General features: G+C 47.1%; 3 protein-coding genes across 5 annotated transcripts; 1 reads left to right on the top strand and 2 right to left on the bottom strand.

Annotated features, from left to right (window-relative positions):
• The first annotated feature begins 4,966 nt into the window (after positions 1 to 4,966).
• Positions 4,967 to 6,623, top strand: LOC124708513. Its single transcript, XM_047240198.1, has 3 exons — positions 4,967 to 5,295; positions 5,421 to 5,542; positions 6,154 to 6,623. The coding sequence occupies exons 1-3, from the start codon at positions 5,016 to 5,018 to the stop codon at positions 6,316 to 6,318; spliced, it is 567 nt and encodes a 188-aa protein (XP_047096154.1). The 5' UTR covers positions 4,967 to 5,015; the 3' UTR covers positions 6,319 to 6,623.
• A 1,293-nt stretch (positions 6,624 to 7,916) lies between these two features.
• Positions 7,917 to 10,044, bottom strand: LOC124648911 (tetraspanin-6-like). 3 transcript variants are annotated; one of them, XR_006986469.1, is made up of 3 exons: positions 9,394 to 10,044; positions 8,373 to 8,935; positions 7,917 to 8,272 (listed from the first exon to the last, which is right to left on the bottom strand). XR_006986469.1 is itself a non-coding variant. In XM_047188593.1 (3 exons), the coding sequence occupies exons 1-3, from the start codon at positions 9,904 to 9,906 to the stop codon at positions 8,233 to 8,235; spliced, it is 873 nt and encodes a 290-aa protein (XP_047044549.1). In that variant the 5' UTR covers positions 9,907 to 10,044; the 3' UTR covers positions 7,959 to 8,232. The 3 variants fall into 3 exon arrangements, 2 of the variants coding, with proteins under 2 accessions (XP_047044549.1, XP_047044550.1); XM_047188593.1 differs by having other exon boundaries at positions 7,959 to 8,272; positions 8,616 to 8,935; XM_047188594.1 differs by lacking the exon at positions 7,917 to 8,272 and having other exon boundaries at positions 8,433 to 8,549; positions 8,660 to 8,935.
• Positions 10,045 to 12,560: 2,516 nt separating this feature from the next.
• Positions 12,561 to 18,375, bottom strand: LOC124647115 (protein Rf1, mitochondrial-like). The gene is made up of 3 exons (XM_047187098.1): positions 18,051 to 18,375; positions 13,058 to 16,455; positions 12,561 to 12,922 (listed from the first exon to the last, which is right to left on the bottom strand). Exons 1-2 carry the CDS (start codon positions 18,373 to 18,375, stop codon positions 13,799 to 13,801), a joined length of 2,982 nt encoding a protein of 993 aa, XP_047043054.1. The 3' UTR covers positions 12,561 to 12,922; positions 13,058 to 13,798.
• Positions 18,376 to 20,639: the final 2,264 nt, after the last annotated feature.

Raw genomic sequence — 20,639 nt, 5'->3', positions numbered from 1 at the left:
AGCCATGAGAAGCCCAGATTCATCAAAGTGGGTGGAGGCCATGGAAGACGAAATGAAATCTATGAGTACCAACAATGTTTGGGACTTAGAGAATATTCCTAAAGGAGCCAAAACAGTGGGCTACAAATGGGTCTACAAAATAAAATATGACTCCAATGGGAATGTCGAAAAGTATAAAGCACGACTTGTGGCAAAAGGATTTACACAAAGAGAAGGGATAGATTACAATGAGACATTTTCTCCGGTCTCATGTAAGGATTCCTTCGTAATCATCATGGCACTAGTTGCACATTTTGATTTAGAGTTGCATCAAATGGATGTAAAGACGGCATTTCTAAACAGGGATTTAGAAGAAAATGTCTACATGAAACAACCTAAGGGTTTTATCATGGAAGGCAAGGAAGAAATGGGATGCCGCCTAAAGAAATTCATTTATGGATTAAAGCAAGCCTCCAGACAGTGGTATCTAAAGTTCAATGAGACAATTAAGAGATTTGGATTTAAAGAAAATATTGAGGACAATTGCGTTTATGCAAAGTTTAAAAGTGGGAAATATATTTTCCTAATCTTGTATGTGGATGATATTCTGCTTGCCAGCAGTGATGTTAGTCTACTGCAAGAGACAAAGAAGTTCTTGTCCTCAAATTTTGATATGAAAGATCTTGGTGAAGCGTCATATGTTTTGGGCATAGAAATTCACCGAGATAGAAACAATGGAGTATTAGGACTATCGCAAAAGGCTTATTTAGAAAAGATTCTAAGTAAGTATAATATGTATAAGTGCAAAGCCACACCTGCCCCTATAGTCAAGGGCGTACAGCTTTGGGAAACATCAAAGTCCCCAAAATCAATACGAGCTCGATCAAATGAAAGCGGTTCCATATGCTTCGGCTATTGGAAGCCAACAATATGCACAAGTGTGCACTCGCCCTGACTTAGCATTTATCACCGGAGTACTCGGTAGATATGGTTTTAAACACTGGAAAATGGTAAAGAAGGCATTGCGTTATGTGAAAGGCACAAAGAGTTACATGCTAACATACAGAAGATCTGATTCCCTAGAAATAAGAGGGTATTCAGATGCAGAGTTTTGCGGGGGATAAAGATGATAGAAAATCCACATCTGGATATGTATTCACCCTCGCAGGGGGAGCTATTTCGTGGAGAAGCTCCAAACAGACCATAGTTGCATCATCCACGATGTATGCAGAATTTATAGCATGTTATGAAGCCACGGGGCAGGCATTATGGTTAAAGAAATTTATACCCGACTTGAAAGTGGTAGATTGTATTGACAAACCACTAAAGATGTACTGCGACAATGAGCCTGCAGTATTTTATGCTCACAACAACAAGTCGAGTAATGCTACTAAACCGATTGAGGTTAAGTATTATGTTGTGAAACACAAGGTCCAGGATCAAACTATAAGTCTCGAGCATATAAGGACAAAAGATATGCTTGCGGATCCGCTAACGAAAGGCTTACCACCCAGCTGTGTTCAACGAGCACGTAGCCGGCATGGGTTTAAGGGAAAGTCTTACCTATCCTGGATCATAAGAGGCCCAAAAGTAAAAGAATTTGTTTCAAAACAGAGAAGTGTATTGTGGCTGTCTGATTCTATCGGCAATAGAGCTGTGACGATGAAACATGCCCTATGGACTGATCCAAAATGAAACATATAAAGTGAAAGTGTAAAGTTAAAAGAAAAGTTGAGATCAAGGGGGAGAATATTAGGATGATCTCCACGTCACCGATCCCAACGGATCGATAACACCCTTGACCTCGTCCGCGCCCTGATCGGGGGCGCCCAACCCGTTATGGTTGGTGGGCCCCTGTGACCTGCGCTATATAAAGAGGTGGGGGCCGGGGCACGTTGTACGAGGTTCATCGCGCCGCCAGTCACCCCACCGACATCCCCTACCGATCTAGGGTTAGCGCAGTGCTCACGGGAAGCTCTGCCACCGCCGCCACCGCACGCTCACGCCACTCGCGCCGTCGCCATGGACAACGGCTCGAGCTCCTCCTCGAAGGGAGAAGGTACACTGTCTCTCTCTCGATCTCTCTCGGATGTCGCGGCACACATACAGTTATAGTATTCTACCGTTAGCATCTAGCCTAGAAGATCCAACGGATTCTACACTTAGATCTAGAATATAACATATAAATATAGATATTACTGATGGCCGAGATTATTTGTGTCAAATCCCGACTCCTTACACACTTGTAGTTGTAGTATAGATATTCTGTTTTAATCACATGGATAAAATGATTTTAATAGTAGGAAAACATATGCGTTACGGCTTACTGAACCCTATAACAAAGCACAACATAAGAATTCATAGCCTAGTTCGGTGAATGCCACACTGAATTATCATGAAAAATTTAGGAGAGAAGTTTCATGGAATCCACACGAGAAAGTCTCGACATGTCTGGGAGTGCTAGAATACTAGTACGAGTTTTAAGTGTTCAAAAGGCCTTGATAATACAAACAATGTTTCGAACTAAATCCCTCCATTCCAAAATAAGCATGGAAGATTTATCTAGATTCAGGTGTATCTACGAACTAAAATAAAATCTAGATACATGCGAATTTTTACAAATGTACAATATTTATTTTACAGAGGATAGCCAAAATACCACTAGTCAAAACCGAAAGTGCCAAAATACCACTAGTTAAAACCAAAATGGCAAAATAGCACTCAACTAACGACTAACTAAGAGTAACATTCTTGGAGAAAGACACAAATGCCCTTACTTCTTCATGTATACCATATTTTCCATTCATTTGGTTGCGTTAGTGGGATCCGTAGAAGATGTACACACACGCACACACTTTGAAAAGAAACACACACTTGGAGAAGGGACACATGAAAATGAGCTACATCACACACACGTAGGACGAAGCTGCTGTGGTTGGAGCAGGGGAGTCTGCGCCGTGGGCAAGACTAGCGAGCATAAGGATGGAGTAAAGCTTCGGGGACCAGGCGGCCAGGAAGAAGTTGTGGCGGGGGTGTTAGTAAGCAGTCGCGCGTGTGAGGGTGAGCGGGTAGAGGCGAACGCTTGAGGCTAGCGGCGACGGGGCATGGGGGAGTGGCGGCGACGTAGGTTAGTGGAGGCAACACGGTGGGCTAGCGGGAGGGGCGGCTGGGCATGGGGGAGTGCACATCGACGGCGCCATTGCTTCTCTTTCTGCAAGGGGGAGCGAGCTGCGGTTCAGATGAAGATAAGGGTAATTTTGTAAAGTCGCGAAAATCAACTCTTCTCTCTTCTCTTCTCTCCACCAGTGGGCTCTCAGAGCAGAAGGGCGCAAGCACGCAAACCTCGCCTTCTCCCCTAGGCTAAAACCCTAGCCCAACGCAACGACCTTCTAGAACATTCCCTCCCATGGCGCTCCTCCGAGCTCTCCGGCGAGCTCTCCCGCCTCTCGCTTCACATGTGGCGTCTCTCCTCCGCCGCGCCCCCGCTCCTGCCCCACTCCCTTTATTTGTTTTTGTTATGTGCGGGAATTAATGAGGAGCTGTGCGAGATATGAAAATAAAATTTTGGAGGTTATTTGTAAAATTAAATTAGTAGTTAGGTTTTTTGTTGCCACGTGTACCTGATAGGTGGGCCCGTATGGTCAGAAAACGGATTAACATGTCTAAGGCAAAATCAGTGCTTCTTGTCACGACCATACCCCTGAAGTGGTATTGATGTGTCAAAAAACTCTAAAGTGGTAGATCTCCCAGAAGATCGTTCAAAATGTGGTAGTTTTTTTTGTCATTTTCTCCGCAAATATCCATGGGCAGAAAATTCCTTCCAAACCCAGGTGGTATACTGAATTTCCATACCAAGACAAACAATCACATTCAACAAGTACATGCTTGCTAAAGATAGCTAGGGTAGTTGCATGCTCTCCAGGCAGGCGATTTGCACCACACATTCAACATCATTTCATAGGACAAATAGCTAAGAAAAGAAAGTAAGAGAAAGAGGCACATCGGCACAACAAGAACTGAAGTGCTGCTTCTAATTTCAGTACTCAATCATCAATTCCTGATGCCTTCTATGCCCATCGATATAAATCCTAATTCCATGTATGTAGAAGCATGACCAACCTTTATCGAAAAAAAGAAGCGTGACAAACAAATACACACAACAATGGGACTGAATGAGAGTAAAATGAAAAGCAAGCTATTCATCTTTTTTCCTTGAGGAAGCCTTGCTCCTTTTATAGAGGACTTCACTGGTAGGCAGTGACGTGAAGTCACTTGTCCTCCGGTAGATCAATAGATAAGAATTTTTTGCTTACAAACATAATACTCGTGTAGGTCAAACACCACGAGAGTATCCATTATTATTAATAATTCATGAAATGATCATGCTATTACGTATTGGCTAGTGTATTGATTCTGAAAATCAGTGTCTCATTAAGCTTTGATTGAAGGGATCGATCAATTGAGAATGACTGAATGACAGTAGTTAGTACATGGCGATTTATGCCCGGCCCTTAGATTTAGAATAACCAATGAATATAAATATAACGTGATGGGTCAAGATTGTTTATGTTAGACCTGACCTCTTTCTTTTACACTCGTTAATATAGATATTATGCTTGAGGCACATGGATCAAATGCTTTTAGTAGTAGGAGACAAAGTGAAACATAGTAATTCATAGAGTAGTTCGCTGGATGCTGCAATGGTTTTTCACGGAAATTTTAGGAGAGAAATTCTGTGGGACCGCACGAGAAAATTTCGAGTTCTCGATGTGTCCAGGAATTTAAGTGTTCAAATGTCCTTGGTACAAACAGTGTTTCGAACAAAATTTTCTGCAACATTTTCTAAGTACTAGGAGTATCAAAAAAGGGAGTCGAGTCCAGATACTGGAGCCTGCTACGTATACCCATTCTGTTTACGTATTCTGCGGAGGCGCCTTCAAGTCTTCTCTCCACCAGTCGGCTCTCAGAGCACCTCGTCTTCTCCCCTAGGCTAAAACCCTAGCCCAGCGCAACGACCTTCTAGAACATTCCCTCCCATGGCGCTCCTCCGAGCTCTCCGGCGAGCCCTCCCGCCACTCGCCTCGCCCGCGGCGTCTCTCCTCCGCCGCGCGCCGGCTCCTGCCCCACGCCCTCTCCGCCCTCTTCCGCTCCTGGATCCGATCGGGCCCCGGCCGTTCTCCGCCGCCGCCGCCGCGGCCGTCGCGCGGGCGCCGGAAATGGGGGCCAGTCTCTTCAAGGGGCTCACGGAGACCAGGTTCCCGAAGCGGCGGCCGGGGTTCGAGTCCCGGCGGAAGAGGGCCAGCCTGCGCCCCAAAGGTGCTATACTCTCATCTCTGCCATTCCGCACCTCCTACCTGTCAGGACGCGACGACCATAATCTGAATTCTACGTTTCTGCTGTGCCGATTTGCTGCTGTTGATGCTGCTTCTGTTGGTCGACAGGTCCGCATTTCTGGGTGATGTGCAAGCCAGGGGAGCCTATCCCGTCCAGCCAGCCGAATAAGGGCAGCCTGAAGGGGAGGAATGAGAAGAAGCGGATCAAGCAGCGCAAGGACTTCATCATGGTCTCTGTGTTTGTTAGGTTCCCTGTAAAAACTTGTTTAATTGCATGATTGGTTATGTCAGGTTATCTTCGAAGCCTATCTGTGTGCTGGATTGGAAAAAATTTACAGGCCAATGGAATTCTAAGAACATAGTTGGTAGATAGACACACAATATCGAGAGGAGGTTTAGTTCGTTTTGTGCATAGAACAACCCTAAATGTCATTTTGCAGTGGCACTAGCTAATCATAGCTTATTTGAGTAGGTATTTCAAAATTATTGTGGTAATACCAACATCTGCATGTCTACTAACTCACCATTTTGAATTTCGTTATCTTGGTTTTACTTTCCTGCTTAATTGTGCTCTTTTCATAGACTCCAAGAGTGTTAATTCCAACTGTGTCAATACGTAATAGCCTCATGCAGCTTTACCTCTGTGGAGCCAACCTTTGTCTTCCTTACTATGTAGTTCTAACAAACTTCGGTTATGAACTTATGATGTTCACTTATGCTTCTTCCATTTGTCTAATTACCAAGACCTGAGTACTCTAACTGTAGTTATGACTAATAATGCTAGATGGCATTCCCTTTATTTCCAACCAAATGCTGACATCCATATATCTTGCTTTGGCAGGCGGAAAAGAGGAAGCGCAAAGCACAGTATTCTGTTGCTGTGAAGAGAAAGGAGGCAGAAAGGACCGAGAGGAAGATGGCTGCAGTGGCAAGAGAACGGGCATGGGTGGAGAGGTTGGCAGAGCTACAACAGATAGAGGCAGAAAAGAAAGCTGCAACGGCTTAAGGAACCACTCCGGAACGGCAAGGAGTCTAACTCGTTCTGCTGCTGTGTTTTATCCCTGTTTTACCAGATAGCCTAAATATGTTCTATGCAATCAAGAATATCACAAGCCTTTTGGGTGGAACACTACATGTACCACTTTTTTGAACAGCAATCCCGAAATGGTGGTTCTTGTTTTGAAAAGATTGTTTCTCAAGTTTTGTCTTTGTAATGGAGTATCTGTTCTGTGATGTATTGACAATAAATCATATGATCTTGGTTGTCGGATGGTGATCAGAAATGTTCAATGCCTGCAACCTTTTGGAACAGTTCTTTGTATTGATTTTTGATTGGAACTACCAATGATTATTAAATTGATTCCCATCTTCCTATCTGGGAACTGTAATTCATGCTCCGCTGCATAAGGTTTGCAGTTCTGGAAAAGCACATATGAAGTAGATTAGATCGGAGTTTACATTCCATTGCTTCCAGTCTGCACATATATATTTTGTAAGAAATTTGCTGAAGCCATGCTCTTCTTGATGACACATTTCCTTGTCCATACATAATACCCAGGCTCTTGCTCTCCAGATTTAGCTGCCTGACAATTGTGGTTCTGACTTGCAAATAATGCAGTAGATATACAGTGATCATCCTTCGTAGACTTTTACCTCCTCAACTGGATCGATGAAGGTTCCTTGCTAGCACAAAGGCTGCGGCTGTACTTGAAATCTAATGTGAATCAGATGACCATTTCTAGTATGTCCCAATAATATATAGTTGCCACCTAGATTAAGTACCTGCACTAACCATCTCTGCAGTACATTGGCCATATGAAGTGCCCTATAAATATCTTTTATCTTTTGGTTTCAATTATGTGCTATGTTGTCGAATCCCAGTTGGAACTTTGGAAAAAGACCCTTAAATTTCAAGTATTTGTGATGGAGTGGGCTTCAGAGAGGATAGAGGTCAAGAGTTTGGCTGGCAATAACCGACACGTCTCCTCCAGGCCTACTACTGCTCAAAATTCCCCACTTGGAGGTTACTTGAGGTGAGTCCATTTCAGACATTTCCTTTGCTTGTGTTACCTTCCAGAATTTGTGTTTAGTCACCATCTTGTTAGACAGTCGTTGCTAAAATGGGACACTAGATTCTTCGCTTCTAAGAGACAGATTGTCTTAAAATTTAGAATTCATGTAGCGTAGTAATCATTTGGAACCTTATGAGATTTGGGATAGCATTATTCCTATCGGGTGCAGTTGCTGCACCGTCTATCCGGCATCAATTTTTATGTGAAAAAGATCAATGGGAATATATTCTATTGTGACCAATGTGAATCATATATGATCACTGCATATTGCTTGTGATAAAAGTTATTTCATTCTTATCAGTTGTTTGTCTTACCGTTCTATTATTCTGCCTTGAATTAGAAGTGCCTTTTGAAATATTTATTGAACAGTATCCAAAATGTTCTCATATCACATAAAAATACCATGGTCCATGGGTGCTGAAGATGGTGAGCTTGTGTTAGTTTTAGTTTCAGTTTAGAGGTCCACCAGTATCATATCATAAGGTAAACATGGCCAAAACATGATAAATATAGGAGACAAACCAACAGCATATGTGCTGACATGGTCATATAGCTGACTGTGGATTTTCCTCCATAGACAAGAAATCACCTCTCTTTTGAATTCTCCAACCAGAATATGTACTACAAAATGCAAAACGCTTTGGCTACCATACTGGAGAAATTAGGCATGCTCATGTGCCCTTTCCACTTCACTATCTTGTCCTCATACTAAAATATCTACTTAAGTTAATTATTGGACACTAAACGGAAATTTACATATGAAAACCATAGTGCTACAAGGAACAGGTCCAACTCCCAGCCATTTATCAGGAAGGAAATATTATACATGGGTTGAGTACCAATAGCGCCTAGTACATCTGTTCTCTCCTATCGCGGAACCATCGCCACCTGTAGTGAAAACCATAAAAAAAGTGTTAACAAAATCACAGCAAATAAATGAGAATAAACTCAAATTTTGTAATAAAATATAAATTGGCTGTGTCATCACCAGATTATCTTTTGCATGAAGAACCCCGTTAATGAAGAAGCAGTCAAGCATGATTATGCAGTTGTGAACATCAAAATAAAAGAAACATCCTCTTTTTTGTTGAATATGCACTTTTTCCTAAATAAACAACTCCATTGTTTACTTCTAGTGATGAGATGTGGCAATGTGTTTTCATCTCTGAAATCAAAAAGTGAAGAAAAAACAGAGTCATAATTTTGTTTTATTTTTTTTGGCTGAAAGTACCAGTAGTAGTCCCAGCGTGGGTTGATCTTGGACATGCGGTTTACCCCGTATGGGTACTCGGACACGGAGCGGCGGGCGTTTCTGAAGGCACAACACCCGCAGGCACACACGCAGATGAGGAAGACGAGCACGATGACGTTGAGCACGGAGATCTTGTGCCAGTCCTGGCGCACCTGCTCCATCACGCCGGCCTTGCATGAGTTGCACTGGTAGCACAGGATGTTCGGGGCATTGTTCCACTGGAAGCAGTCCTCGTCCTGTGCTCCTACTGGCATCCCACCACTGTATGTGCACGCTGTTGGTGGCTTGCAGCAGCCAGACTGCAGGGTAAAGTAATTTAGAGTAGTTATTATAGTAACAGAACATGAGCTAGGACTAGGAGTAGCAGAAACGCAGGAGCAGTAAGTTACAATTTTTTCATGACCAATTAGGCATTAGCAATAAATTTAATGGAACAAAATGATGCAAGTGATGAACTATATCAATACTTCTTAGGCTATAAGGCCCTGCTTAGAATGAGTGCAAAATGAGTGCATCCACCGGTATTTAGTTCAACTTTGAGTTCAGTACCAGTGACCACGCTAATTTTTATCCATTCTAGGCAGCCCCTAGTTTGTTTGTTTCCACTTCTTTGACAATCTGTTGTGTTTTGTACAGAATTAAACTGGGTACAGGTCAGGTTATCAACTTTGTTGCACTATATGTGCTGAAATCAGTGGCAGTAACAATGAGGGCAGTAAATTCTGAAGAAAATGGACCAGTGGCTGACGCTGCAAACCTGTATTGGCGTGAGATCATGCTGGAGGTAATCCATGGGAGTCCAGTTGGAGATCTTAGGACAGGCCTTGGACCCAACAACGCAGGCGAGCGCCGGCTTCCAGTACTTGATGTCCTGGATATGCTTCTGGAGCCATGAGGAGTAGTCGGAGATGTGGTACTCCCTGTACGGCCTGCCGGCCATCTGCGTGCCGCCGCCTCCTGCTGTGACGGCGAACCCGAACATGGTGAGCCCGAGCAGCATGCCGATGAGGATCATCACGGCGAAGAGGTACAGCCACAGCGCCCAGGCGACGTGGAAGCAGGCGCCCACGAAGCCGGCGAGGGAGATGAGGAGGACGATGAAGCCGACGATGAGTAGCGGGGTCTGCAGCATCGACGAGCACGACGTCGTTGAGCCCTTGGCCAGCCAGAGCCCTGCTCCGATGACCGGGATGGAGGCCAGGAGCGTCGCCAGGTTGAGGTAGCCGATCATCACGTTGCTGAAACGCTGAGGGTAATACATGCCGTCCATCTTGATCTTGGTGCTGTTCAGGTTATTTCTGCTCCTTCTGTGTTCTGATGTGCACCGCTGGGCCTTTGGTTTATATGATATGGCTACGGTGTTCTTGGCTCTTCTTGCCCTTGATTTTGGTTTGTCTCACTCTCTCTTTCTGCTATTGAGGTGGTAATGTTTCTTGGAGCGGCCTGGTTCACAGCCTGCCTTTCTTCTCCTCTTGGAGGGAGGACTCTACTTTTTCACCCTGATGACTGTGCATGTCTCCCTGCAATGGGTGTAGTTGTGTGTATTCTAATGCTGGCTTTGCTTTTGTGGAGGCCGATCTTTAATAATGCCGTGATGGTTTTTGGAAATCTGGGGCGCCTCTTGTGCCTTTATTTTGGGTTCATACTTTAGCTTTATGGATTTGTGCCCTTACGTGTATGATTTTAATCCGCGTTTTCCGCCATGGCAGCCTATTTTATGCCTCCTTTCTAAAGTATCATTCTATACTACAGTATATGAAGCACTGTCGTTTCACAGCCAGGTTATACATACTAACAATTTAATAACACCAGAGGCAATAGAGATAGTGCCTTGCGAATTTCTGTCATTATAGTATATTGGAAAGAATGAAGCATCTGTTTTCTTCTTTGCTGGAATAAGAATAAAACGTCTCGCTGATTTCCCTGTTTGGTACTGATTCTTCATGAAAGAAAAGCAGTAGAATTATGGCGTTCTTGATGTGTGGATGCCTTAGCCCCTGCCCTGATGCTTAATCATGAAGGAAATTGTTTTTGGAGGCTGGGCATCCAGATTCTGGCTTTCTGGGCTAGCAAGGATAAGGAAGCCACTGGCCTTTTTTTTTCCTTCTTACATCAGAATGCATGAAGCAGCATGCTTTATAGCCATGGGACACCAGTGTCACTTTGCATGCAAGTAAAAAAAGATGAAGAAGAAGGGGCCCTGGCTAGTCGTCGTGTTGCCAAGATCAGTGGCGAATAAAAAGCGCATCGTATGCATAATGCACTGCCTTTTGCTCACCTTTTCTCTTCATTTGTGTATTCCCTTTGTGCAGGATAAGCTCATCAGGATGCCACGGCGCCCAATCAGGTAAAAGCTAATGTGGTTTGTTCTAATGACGTATGTGGCGCCGGTAACCACATGCTTTATAAGTTTTTTCTTGGAGTCCTGACGAGAATGGCGAATCTGTTCACACAGACGCCTGCTTTTCTGGGGTGTGAAAGTGTGTTCTGAACCTGTGAGTGCTTGGTAGACAGAAAGCGCGGCAGTGGTCGGGATCCGAGTAGAAGACGATCAGTGACTCGAGATGGAGAATCGTGCTCCTAGAAATGTTATCAATGTTTGATTTCGAAAGGTTTGAGCTGCTGATAATCTTTGACACCGACAACTGCCTTCCTTGGTCACTAGGGTCACATGTTCATCGGTGATAGGTTGCATCGACTGTGGAGCACACACACGTCATATGTGGCGGTGAAGGAATGTGTGGGTTACAGGAGAGATTGTGTTGTTGTTCGGACAGGAAACAACTGGTTGGTACAATCTAGCAACGAAGTGGATACGCTTTTTTCTCAACGGCCACACGCAGCGGTAGGAAGAAAGGTCACTAGAGCCTCCAATGATTCTCCTGTGATTGCACTGAATTTGCTCTATAGGTAAATGTAAAAGAAAACCTGTACTACTTCAAACTGCCATCGCCGCAAGGAAAGCGATCTAAAAGGCGATCGGGATCTCCGCCTCCTGCCGGCGGCGCCTCCGGGCCGCCCGCCTCCGTGGCCTCAGAGCCATGGTCGTGTGGTGGTTCCCGGTCCCTGCCGGCGGGAGGGCTCCATCCTCACGTTTTTTTTTGTGTTTTGCTAGGTTTTGCGTCTTCTTTCGAGAGATCAGGCGGTGGCTGCTCTCTGAAGATGGAATAAGGTTCCCCCCACCCAGCCTCCGCTCCAACGACGTCCCTAGCGTTGTTGGAGGGGGTGTGGAGGTTTGTCTCTGGTGGATCTCGTCAGATCTGGCCAGTGTGTGTCTGCGGTGGATCCGGTTGGATCCGATCGTCGTTCGTCTCCGTTTGTGTGTCAGAAAATTAGAGGCTTCCGATCTATGCATCTCTTCATCGGCGGCGGTTGCCGTGCCTGGTGCGCCGGTCCTCTCGTGGCCGTAGCACGACGACTTCCCGACTGTCTTCTACAACAAGATTCGCCCGGCTCTGATCATGGAGGGGTGATGGCAGCGGCGCGCCTTCGGCTCGCTCTAGTGTCTGTAGTCGTCGCTAGGTGGTCTTCGGACCTAGATGTAATTCTTATTGCTTCTGGTGTTCTTTGTATCGCCTTGATTGTTGATGAATAGATTGGATGTTTTCTTCGCAAAAAAAAAATGTAAAAGAAAACCTGGTGCTCTATCAAGTACTGTATTGCATTTATTTACGTTCATAATAAACTGCTGACACGCAGATATACATACTGTTTCATTGCATTCCAAGGACCGACATGTAAATATGCCCTCTCCTGTACTATGTTAGGACGGCTGGGTACGCCACGGCATCATCACGACGATAATGGAGCAACGGCCGGTTTGCAAGAAAAGAAGATCTTCACATGAACAATAAGTTAACAGTATCGGAATGGTATATGAAAGAGGATTACTTAACCAGAGTACAACAGCTAAACTCAATAAAATGAAATAACTAAATCCTCCAGTCCAATGACTGCATGCAAATACTTGTGTGGAAGAAATAAAAGACTTAAAGGTTCTGTGCTGCACAATTTGAAAAACGGTGTCAGATCAGGAAGGACCATGTGACTAAGAGTATCAGGTAATGACCCTGGCAGATTGTGGTGAGACAGATCCCTGGAAATGAAAATTAACATCAAGCACTTAAAGATGTTTAAACTAGTCCCATGGTGGTTGGTGGAATCCCCGAGGAAACACGCTTATGAGGAAGTCTAATAGGATATCTACAGAACGTACATGTTGGAGCAACATTAGATCACCAGAAGAAGCATCAAGTTCACTAATCAACCCACTGGATGACAAGATTCTGCAAAGAAGTTGAAACAATCCTTATATATTCAGCTATAGCCTCATTTCTTTCTCATTTCTTTGATAACGGATGCAAATGTACACAAAAGTTGACGGAATATATATTGACCCATTAATTTCAGTGTGAACTCACCAGGCTTCTATTCTTCGAGGACTGCTAGAAGTATAACCATAGCACAAGTCGTTCCATGCAGAAAATGTAAGGGCAGATGGATCACCCAGCCAATTTCTCTTCACAGAAACTTCATCTGGAGATAACTCGCAGGTTCAGTTAACAAGATAAAAACAGTGATCTTATCCAGAAGATAACTGGAGCAGAGGGGAAGACACCTCCCTGCCATAGTCATTAAGTCGGGTGAATCCTTGAACCCTGGCTGCTGGTTACACGCGCCTGCTTGCCGACCACTCGTCTTATCTAAACAGTACATGTATTTGGTAACTACATTCAACAAAATATCCTATCACTCAAGGTTTAAAGAGCGAGAACATTATGAGCTCCTATCAGCTACCATATCGATTTCACTATAATCACCCTCAGCTAACATGCACCAGATATGCTGAGGTTCAAATATCTTGATAATGTAGCGAGACTCGACAAACTCAGAGATGACATCCGCCATGACATGCTCCTGGCATTAGTAATGCGTTCACCATTAGCAAGCTCATCATGCACCAAATGGCCCTGCGTTGATATGGCATTAGATTAGGAGCTAGCCCCACAGCTAGCATGCCTAGTAGCAACATACCAGACCAGAACACCATGGTGGCACTATAACCCAGCTCGATATTCGTGAGCACACAGAATAGACACTTGCCCACATCGTTGAGAGCCATCTTCGGACAAGGCCAACACTTATCTGCTGAATCCAGTGCATCAGCTGACTCCATCAAAAAATTGGTACTTTACAGGGAGCGATTTTATTTTGTCCTGATATTTTCCGTTCTTTGAAAAGAGAGACATCAGCAAAGAAATAGTTGAAGCTTCAAGTGAGATGCCTTTGCCATCAACTTTAGACATATAATTTCCTGCCTTGACTATCTCACCTTTTTCCAACATCATTCTGATGATATCATTTATAAGACGAGAGCTGGGAGCACAACCACTCTTCTCCATTGAGGAAAACATATTTTCAGCTTCTTCCACCAATCCTTCTTTTAGAAGATTTCTTATCATTATTCCGTATGTGGAAGCATTAGGTACCAAGCCACGAGCTGATAAAGCAGCAAACAATTCGTTAGCTTCTTCTTTTCTCTGAACCTTGTACATTGCATTAATCATGATATTGAGTATTGCAATATCGAACTTCACATGCATTGCACCTAATTTTTGGAACAGGACGATTGCCTCATCGGTGCAATTATTTCCACAAAGTCCTCCAAGTAGTATATTATATGTGGAAATCTTCACCGTGGTTCCACTTTCTATCATCTCGTGGAACATTTTCTTTGCAGCAACAGTTCTCCCAGAACGAAATAGCCCATCTAGTATGATGTTATATGTAACAGTTGTAGGTTTAACTCTCTTATGCAACATTTCTCTGAATAGAATCAACCCATCATCGATCCTTTCAGTTCTGCAATAGCCATTAACAAGTGTATTGTATGAAACATCATTAGGCTCAATGCCAACTGATACCATGGAATCAATCACTCTCATTGCTTTTTCCATCTTGCCAACTAAGCAATATCCATCAATCAGCGAATTAAATATAATGACGTCAGGTCTCTCACCGAAGTGTATAACTAAGTCAAAGATAGGCCATGCATCCGAAACCCTTCCTTCTTTGCATAAACTGTTTATTATTGAACTGAAGAACGCAATGGTAGGACGAGGAATACCTTTGTTCATCATTTCATAAACCAACTCCTTGGCTTTCACCAAATCCCCATGTGTACAAAAACCTTGAATTAGGGAGCGATACACAACTGCATTCGGTTGTATTCCAATAGAAATCATCTGATTGAATTTTTCTATAGCATCAGCAAGCCTGCCCATTCTACAAAATGCAGCAATTACACTTGAAAAGGTGAAGACATCTGGACTCACTCCTTGTCCTGCCATTTCAGTAAATATGAGCATAGCTTCATCCATCATTCCACATTTAGCATACGCATCAATTAATATGGTGCAAACATGGCAGTCAGGTACAATGCCATTGCTTTCCATAGAATTAAAGAGATTAATCATGTCGGCAAAGCATCCTTCAGAGGCATACCCGTGAAGCAGAATAGAGTACGAGGTGATATCAGGCTTGTGGTGGCCCTTGGCAGTCATGGAATCAAAAAGTGCTGCAGCCTCTTTACTTTTCCCATGCTTGCAAAGGGAGGTCATGAACGAGTTCCAAGTGATAATATTTGGTATAAGACCCTGCCTTGTCATTTCTCTGAACGTTTTAGTTGCCTCCTTCCACCTTCCCAAAGTGGAATATCCATGGATCATGCTAGTGTATGTAACTTTATCGGGCGGAACACCATTGCCAACCATCTGCCGAAGGAACAACTCTGCCTTGTCCATCGCTCTGACCTTGCACAGCGCATCGATAATCGAGTTATATGTGACCACATTAGGCACAACCCCTTGCTGCACCATTTCATGGAATAGATCGCATGCCTTGCCAATTTGCCCTTCCTTAAAGAAGCCGTGGATGATGGTGCTATATGCCACCACATCGAGGGAGCAGCCGCCTCCTTTTTTTGCCACCGTCTGGAGCAGGTCGAGCGCCTCCTGGCTCCTGCTATGGTCACATAAGCTCTTCAGAACAATGGAGCATGAGAAGGCATTAGTCACACCGCCAGGGTCAGACATCCAATGAAGCAAGAGGTTGACAGCCTCATTGGTCCGTTTTGCGCAGCAGAGGCACTTGAGGAGGGTGCTGCAGATGATCTCATTTGTCTTGAGGCCCGTCCTCAGAAGGCGACCGAATAAGGCGAGCCCAAGTTCCGGGAGGCGTGCGCGGCAGCAGCAGTCCATGAGGATGCCGTAGGTGTGGACTGTGAGAGCCGCCATCCGCTGGCCGGATTCTTGTCGGCACACACGGCTGAAGAGGGCGATGGCGAGGGCGGGGCCATCTCGGCAGGTGGCGGAGTCCGGCGCACGGGCGAGGGCGGCGAGGAAGCCGTTGAGAGAGCGCACGTGGACCGGGGCTGGCCGCGCTAGCAATTGGTCGAACAGGCGGTGTGCGTCTTCCGAAGTGAGCGTCCCGGCGCGCAAGCGCTCCGTGGCCGCGGCAAAGGCGGAGTGGGGAGACCAGGAGCGTGCGCGCGGCGAGATGGAGGAGGAGAAGCGGCGGTGGAGGCGGGACATGGGCGTGGTGGACGCAGCGCAGCCAGCCACCCCCGAGGCGGAGTATCGCGTCCAGCTCCCACGATGCAGCCACAAACGGCGAGCTAGCCGCCCCCGGCGGCGCGGCGAGCTCCTTGCCGACGAGACGGGGCGATGATGTCCTCCAAGCTCATGCCGCCGCAGCGCCGCTTCCTTGTCTGGAACTTGCTTTGGAGGGAGTTGCAGTGGCCAGTGGGTTGTTCTGTTGACTGGTCCAGTGGGTTGCATGGTTCAGTACTTCAGTGTCATTTTTTTTCAGTGTTAATGCAATAATTAAGTTTTCTTTGCAAGTGCTCGCAGAACTCTGTCAAGTAAAAATGTTCATTTCATGCCAAACCACACATGTCAACTGTCAAGCCCCCTTTTTTTTGGCTTTTGCAGTTGTAAAAAGGTTCTAAAACATGCTACCGTGACTTGGAAATTCAAAACACGCAGACTGATGTACACCATCTCAAACAGAAACAGGCTGACGACGAGCTTGGTCGGCATGTCCACACTGCCAGGCACTGTGGTTGCTCACCCTCAAGGGTACTGTAGGAGGGTGAGAGATAAGGGCATTTCCAACCGGCTGACCCAAACGGACGCGCTGGGCCGTCCGTTTGGACCGTTTGCGTGGCCGGCCGGACACGCGTCCGCGTGTCCGTTTGGGTCGCACGCTGCGCCCAACGCAGCGGCCACCCATTTGGCCATTTGGCCTATTTCTTTTGGAAATAGGCCATCTGGCCACACATAGTTATAAATAGTATGTAACAAATATAGAAATAATATCTAACAATTATAGAATAATATCAAATAGCATAAAACAATATCAAATAAAATGTTGCATGATGAAGAAATAAAATGTGCCATAGTTCGAACAAATATAAAAATTACAAATTGAGATTGTCAACTCAATTTGGACGCTCTAGGATCTCCTTCGCTTCTTCTCGAACCAAGCTCTCTTCGCCTCGCTCATGTTGGTCAAGTCGGCGTTCATGATCAGGTTGTCCTCGGCTTGGCGTTTGAGCTCAACTTCCTTCGCCTTCAACTCCACCTCTTGGGCCCTTGCCAGTGTTGTGAGCTCAATTTCTCTCTCTTTGAACTCAATTTCTCTAGCTTTGGTCTTGGCCTTGACCTCTTCTATCTCAAGCTTCTTCTTTTGGACATCGAAGTAGTTCTTCCTGTCCTCCTCTTTCTCCCGGCGCCTTCTCTCATCCCTCTTGTCCGTGGACACCTCTCTATCGGCATGCAGCTCCTTCAAAGTGCCAAACAATAACATGGACGAGGCATCACGCTTCAAGTCGGCTTTGGTTGCCTTGTGGCCGCGAGGACGACTTGCACGAGAAGCGGAGCTACCACAAGGCTGGCCACCATCAAGGTCAATGATCTTTGGCGGTCTTGTTGCCAGTCAAGGTCGCCATGTACCCCTCGTACCCCTCCTTGAACTTGGGGGTGCCTTCGAGTATCTTCCAACAATGAGGGAAGGCAAAGGTCTTTTCTCCATTGACCGATTTGTACCAATCCAAAGCTTGCCACGCCTAGAGCAAAGCGAGACAAGAACGATAAACATATGTGCAAACACCGAATGAACGAGTTGAGGTTAAGAATCATACCAAGTCCTTCATGCCCATGCCGCTAACGGGGAGCCGCTTCACGTGATCATACGCCGCCTGGAATTTGTTGCATTCCGTTTGAATTGCTCCCCACCTCTTTTGGAGCGATATTTCGCTGCGGTCGCTCTCAAATGGATCCTGTCCGTATTTGCGATGCTCATGAAAGTATTCATAGATCCGGCGCCAGAATGCGGTCCCCTTCTGCTCGGCACCCGTCAATGCATCTTGCCCGATGATCAACCATCCTTCGACCAGCACCTTGTCCTCCTTCTCCGTGTAGTTGCTGGTTCGTTTGCTTACGCGGCGAGCTCGAGCTTGTGCAGCTGCGGCTTGCGTCAACTCCTGAGCGAACAACGGCTCCTCCTCGATGTTAATGCTGCCGGGACAGGCAGTGCTGTCCTGATGTGTGTCAACGGGAGGCGGCTGGGGAGCCTGCTCGGTCGAAGCAGAGGGCATGGTGGTCGGCATTGGCTGCGTGTACACCGGAGGGGCCTGCACGGTGGACAATTCGTCGAGCAGGTTCCGTGCGCCGGCCATCGCTGCTGATCCCACGTGCTTGGGGCCTTTGGAGTTCGCCGGCGCACGGTTCAGGTCAATGGACGAAGGAGACGGCCCCGTGAACGACTCGCCCACCTCCGGTGACCCATCCCGTGACGGGTACGCGTACTGCGCCGACTGCGTCCCCAATTCGTGCGCGCCGGGCGTGTACCCAAACGGGGCTACCGGCAGGGATGTTGACCTTGGAGGAAGGGGCCGGGTCACGGACGAGGACGAGCTCCCCCCCGAGGCCGTGCCGGCGGCAGGGAGGATCAAGTGCTGAGCGAGCGCTTGGTGGCCATAAAAGAGAATGGCATGCTCTTACAAGACGTCCACCTTGGCCTCCGTCTTGAGTTGGAGAAGCTGCTCCGCCGCCCGCTGCCGCTCCTCCGCGGCAGCGATATCCCTCTTCCTTTGGTCGAGCGCCCTGCGGCGGTCGGCCCTCTTCTTGCTCTCGATCTTCCTCTCGCTCCGCGGTGAGGTCGGGCTTCGCCTTCTTCGTCGCCGGCCCGGCTCCACGACCACCGGAGCGTCCGGCTGAGGAGCCTCCGCCAAGGGAGGAGCGGCAACGGCCGCGAGCTCTGCCTCGTCTCCGATGGTGGCGGTGGCGGCGGCAGTCGCTTCGTCGGCCATCTCTAGGTTTTGGGAGTGGAGTGGACTGGGTGTGTTTTGGGAGACAGACAGGCGGGCCAGGGGCGGACAAGGGGAGGACGCGAGCGACCAGCATCCGGCGTCCGCGGCCACGCAAACTCGTCCCGGATTTGGGCCGGGTTTGGGTCATCCCGGACGCCGCGGCCATCCGTTTTAGGGATAGGTCCGTGCGCTGGGCCGCGTTTTTATCCGGCTCGACCCAAACGGACGCGCGGGCGCGGTTTGGGTCGCGCGGTTGGAGATGCCCTAAGGAGGGGTAAGTGTGCGGTTAGACCAAGATCCGAGCGCCGTTGACCGGGCCGCCGAGCGCCGCTCCGCCGGAATAGCTGGCCGGAGTTGGTCTTGGATAGGCGCCGGAGTAGTTTAGAGGTAGATCCAGTAGTTTCTTTGTAGTTTTCGGCTCTATGCCGCGTTTTGGGCGTATGCCCTGTACTGGAGGTGGTGGCCTGGATCGCTGCCAGATCCATGGCCTGGTAGGGCTGCTGCTGCTGTTGCTTGGGCTCCGATGGGCAGAGCAGAGTGGGAGGAGGAGCGAAGCCACCTCCTCAAATAAGAAGGCGACGGATCTCTGCTGGTGGGTTCGAGGCCAAGAAAAGTTTGTTCTCCCGGCCGGCCGTGGTGGCGAGGGGGAGATCAGAGGATTCTTCGTGAGCCCGGCTGTTTCCCTTCTCCTGGCCGGCCTTGGAGGCGAGGGGGAGTTGGGCTGCTGCTGGTGGCTCGTCGCTCCGACGAGATCCAGGTTAGTCCCGGTGTGCGGCCGGATGGAGATGACCTGCATCTTTTCTCCATCTCTGTCTCTCCATGGAGGTGTTGAGAGAAGAGGAGATGGTGTGGTGATCTCTGGACGGGACGGTGCATGCTCATGCCTGCGGGGTGCTATCTTCTGGAAGCTCTTGTGGATCTTGGCATGCTGGAACGCTGCCTTGCTGCCTGGCGAGTTATTCAACGGGGGACCTTTGCTGGCTCCGCTGCCTCGCCCCCTTTTTTGATGGCCGAAGGGCGGCCCTCGACCAGGAGCTCTACCTCCTCTGGAGGCCCTCTGCTACACAGTGTTGGAGCTCGCCGTTGCTACGCCACCAAGTGGTTCGTCCCAGTGGTGTTGTCGCGGCCGGCACTGGTAGTTCTCCGTCGGATTGGAGAGCGCCGCGAGCTACTTTCTCTCTGACCTCGGCGTCCTACGCCTTGAGGTCGCCGGCGACCGGTGGAGAAGGAGACCAAGCACCTGATTGCTTTTTTCTATTTCTTGCTAAGGTTCTTTCTGCAAAGTTCAATGCCTTTTCTTCAAATTTCAGCTTTTCTAGGGCCAGAGATGTAAAAGGGCATTGTTGTAAATCTTGTACCCACCGTTATTAATGAATGCTTCCAGGCCTTTCGGGCCGTTCTTGTTCAAAAAAAAAAAAGAGAAGCTACTCCTTAGCTAGTGCTAGTAGTGTATATTAGTTTTGTACTACAGACAACCCTATAGTTTGAGACACACAAAAAACATATTACCCAAACACAAGTCACATAAGTAAACCGGTCCATTTCTTAACAGAGAAAACCACACACTACGTCGACGATGTAAATCTGCACACGAGACACCAGGCTGTAGGTCGAGAGGTGTCACCCTATTA

Source organism: Lolium rigidum, chromosome 4 (genome assembly GCF_022539505.1).
Source record: "Lolium rigidum isolate FL_2022 chromosome 4, APGP_CSIRO_Lrig_0.1, whole genome shotgun sequence".
In the NCBI taxonomy this organism is placed as follows: Eukaryota; Viridiplantae; Streptophyta; class Magnoliopsida; order Poales; family Poaceae; genus Lolium; species Lolium rigidum.
This window is presented reverse-complemented; position numbering and strand designations above follow the sequence as displayed.

Excerpts from the sequence above, each read along its gene's own strand:
- LOC124708513 (XM_047240198.1), top strand. The coding sequence starts at position 5,016 with ATGGCGCTCCTCCGAGCTCTCCGGCGAGCCCTCCCGCCACTCGCCTCG. Across the intron at positions 5,296-5,420 it reads GGCCAGCCTGCGCCCCAAAG|GTCCGCATTTCTGGGTGATG; the intron begins GTGCTATACTCT and ends GTTGGTCGACAG. Across the intron at positions 5,543-6,153 it reads AGCGCAAGGACTTCATCATG|GCGGAAAAGAGGAAGCGCAA; the intron begins GTCTCTGTGTTT and ends TTGCTTTGGCAG.
- LOC124648911 (XM_047188593.1), bottom strand. The coding sequence starts at position 9,906 with ATGGACGGCATGTATTACCCTCAGCGTTTCAGCAACGTGATGATCGGC. Across the intron at positions 8,936-9,393 it reads ATGATCTCACGCCAATACAG|TCTGGCTGCTGCAAGCCACC; the intron begins GTTTGCAGCGTC and ends TTTACCCTGCAG. Across the intron at positions 8,273-8,615 it reads CCACGCTGGGACTACTACTG|GTGGCGATGGTTCCGCGATA; the intron begins GTACTTTCAGCC and ends TTTTCACTACAG.
- LOC124647115 (XM_047187098.1), bottom strand. The coding sequence starts at position 18,375 with ATGGCCGGCGCACGGAACCTGCTCGACGAATTGTCCACCGTGCAGGCC. Across the intron at positions 16,456-18,050 it reads CGGGCAAGATGCATTGACGG|TCAACAGAACAACCCACTGG; the intron begins GTGCCGAGCAGA and ends CCACTGGACCAG.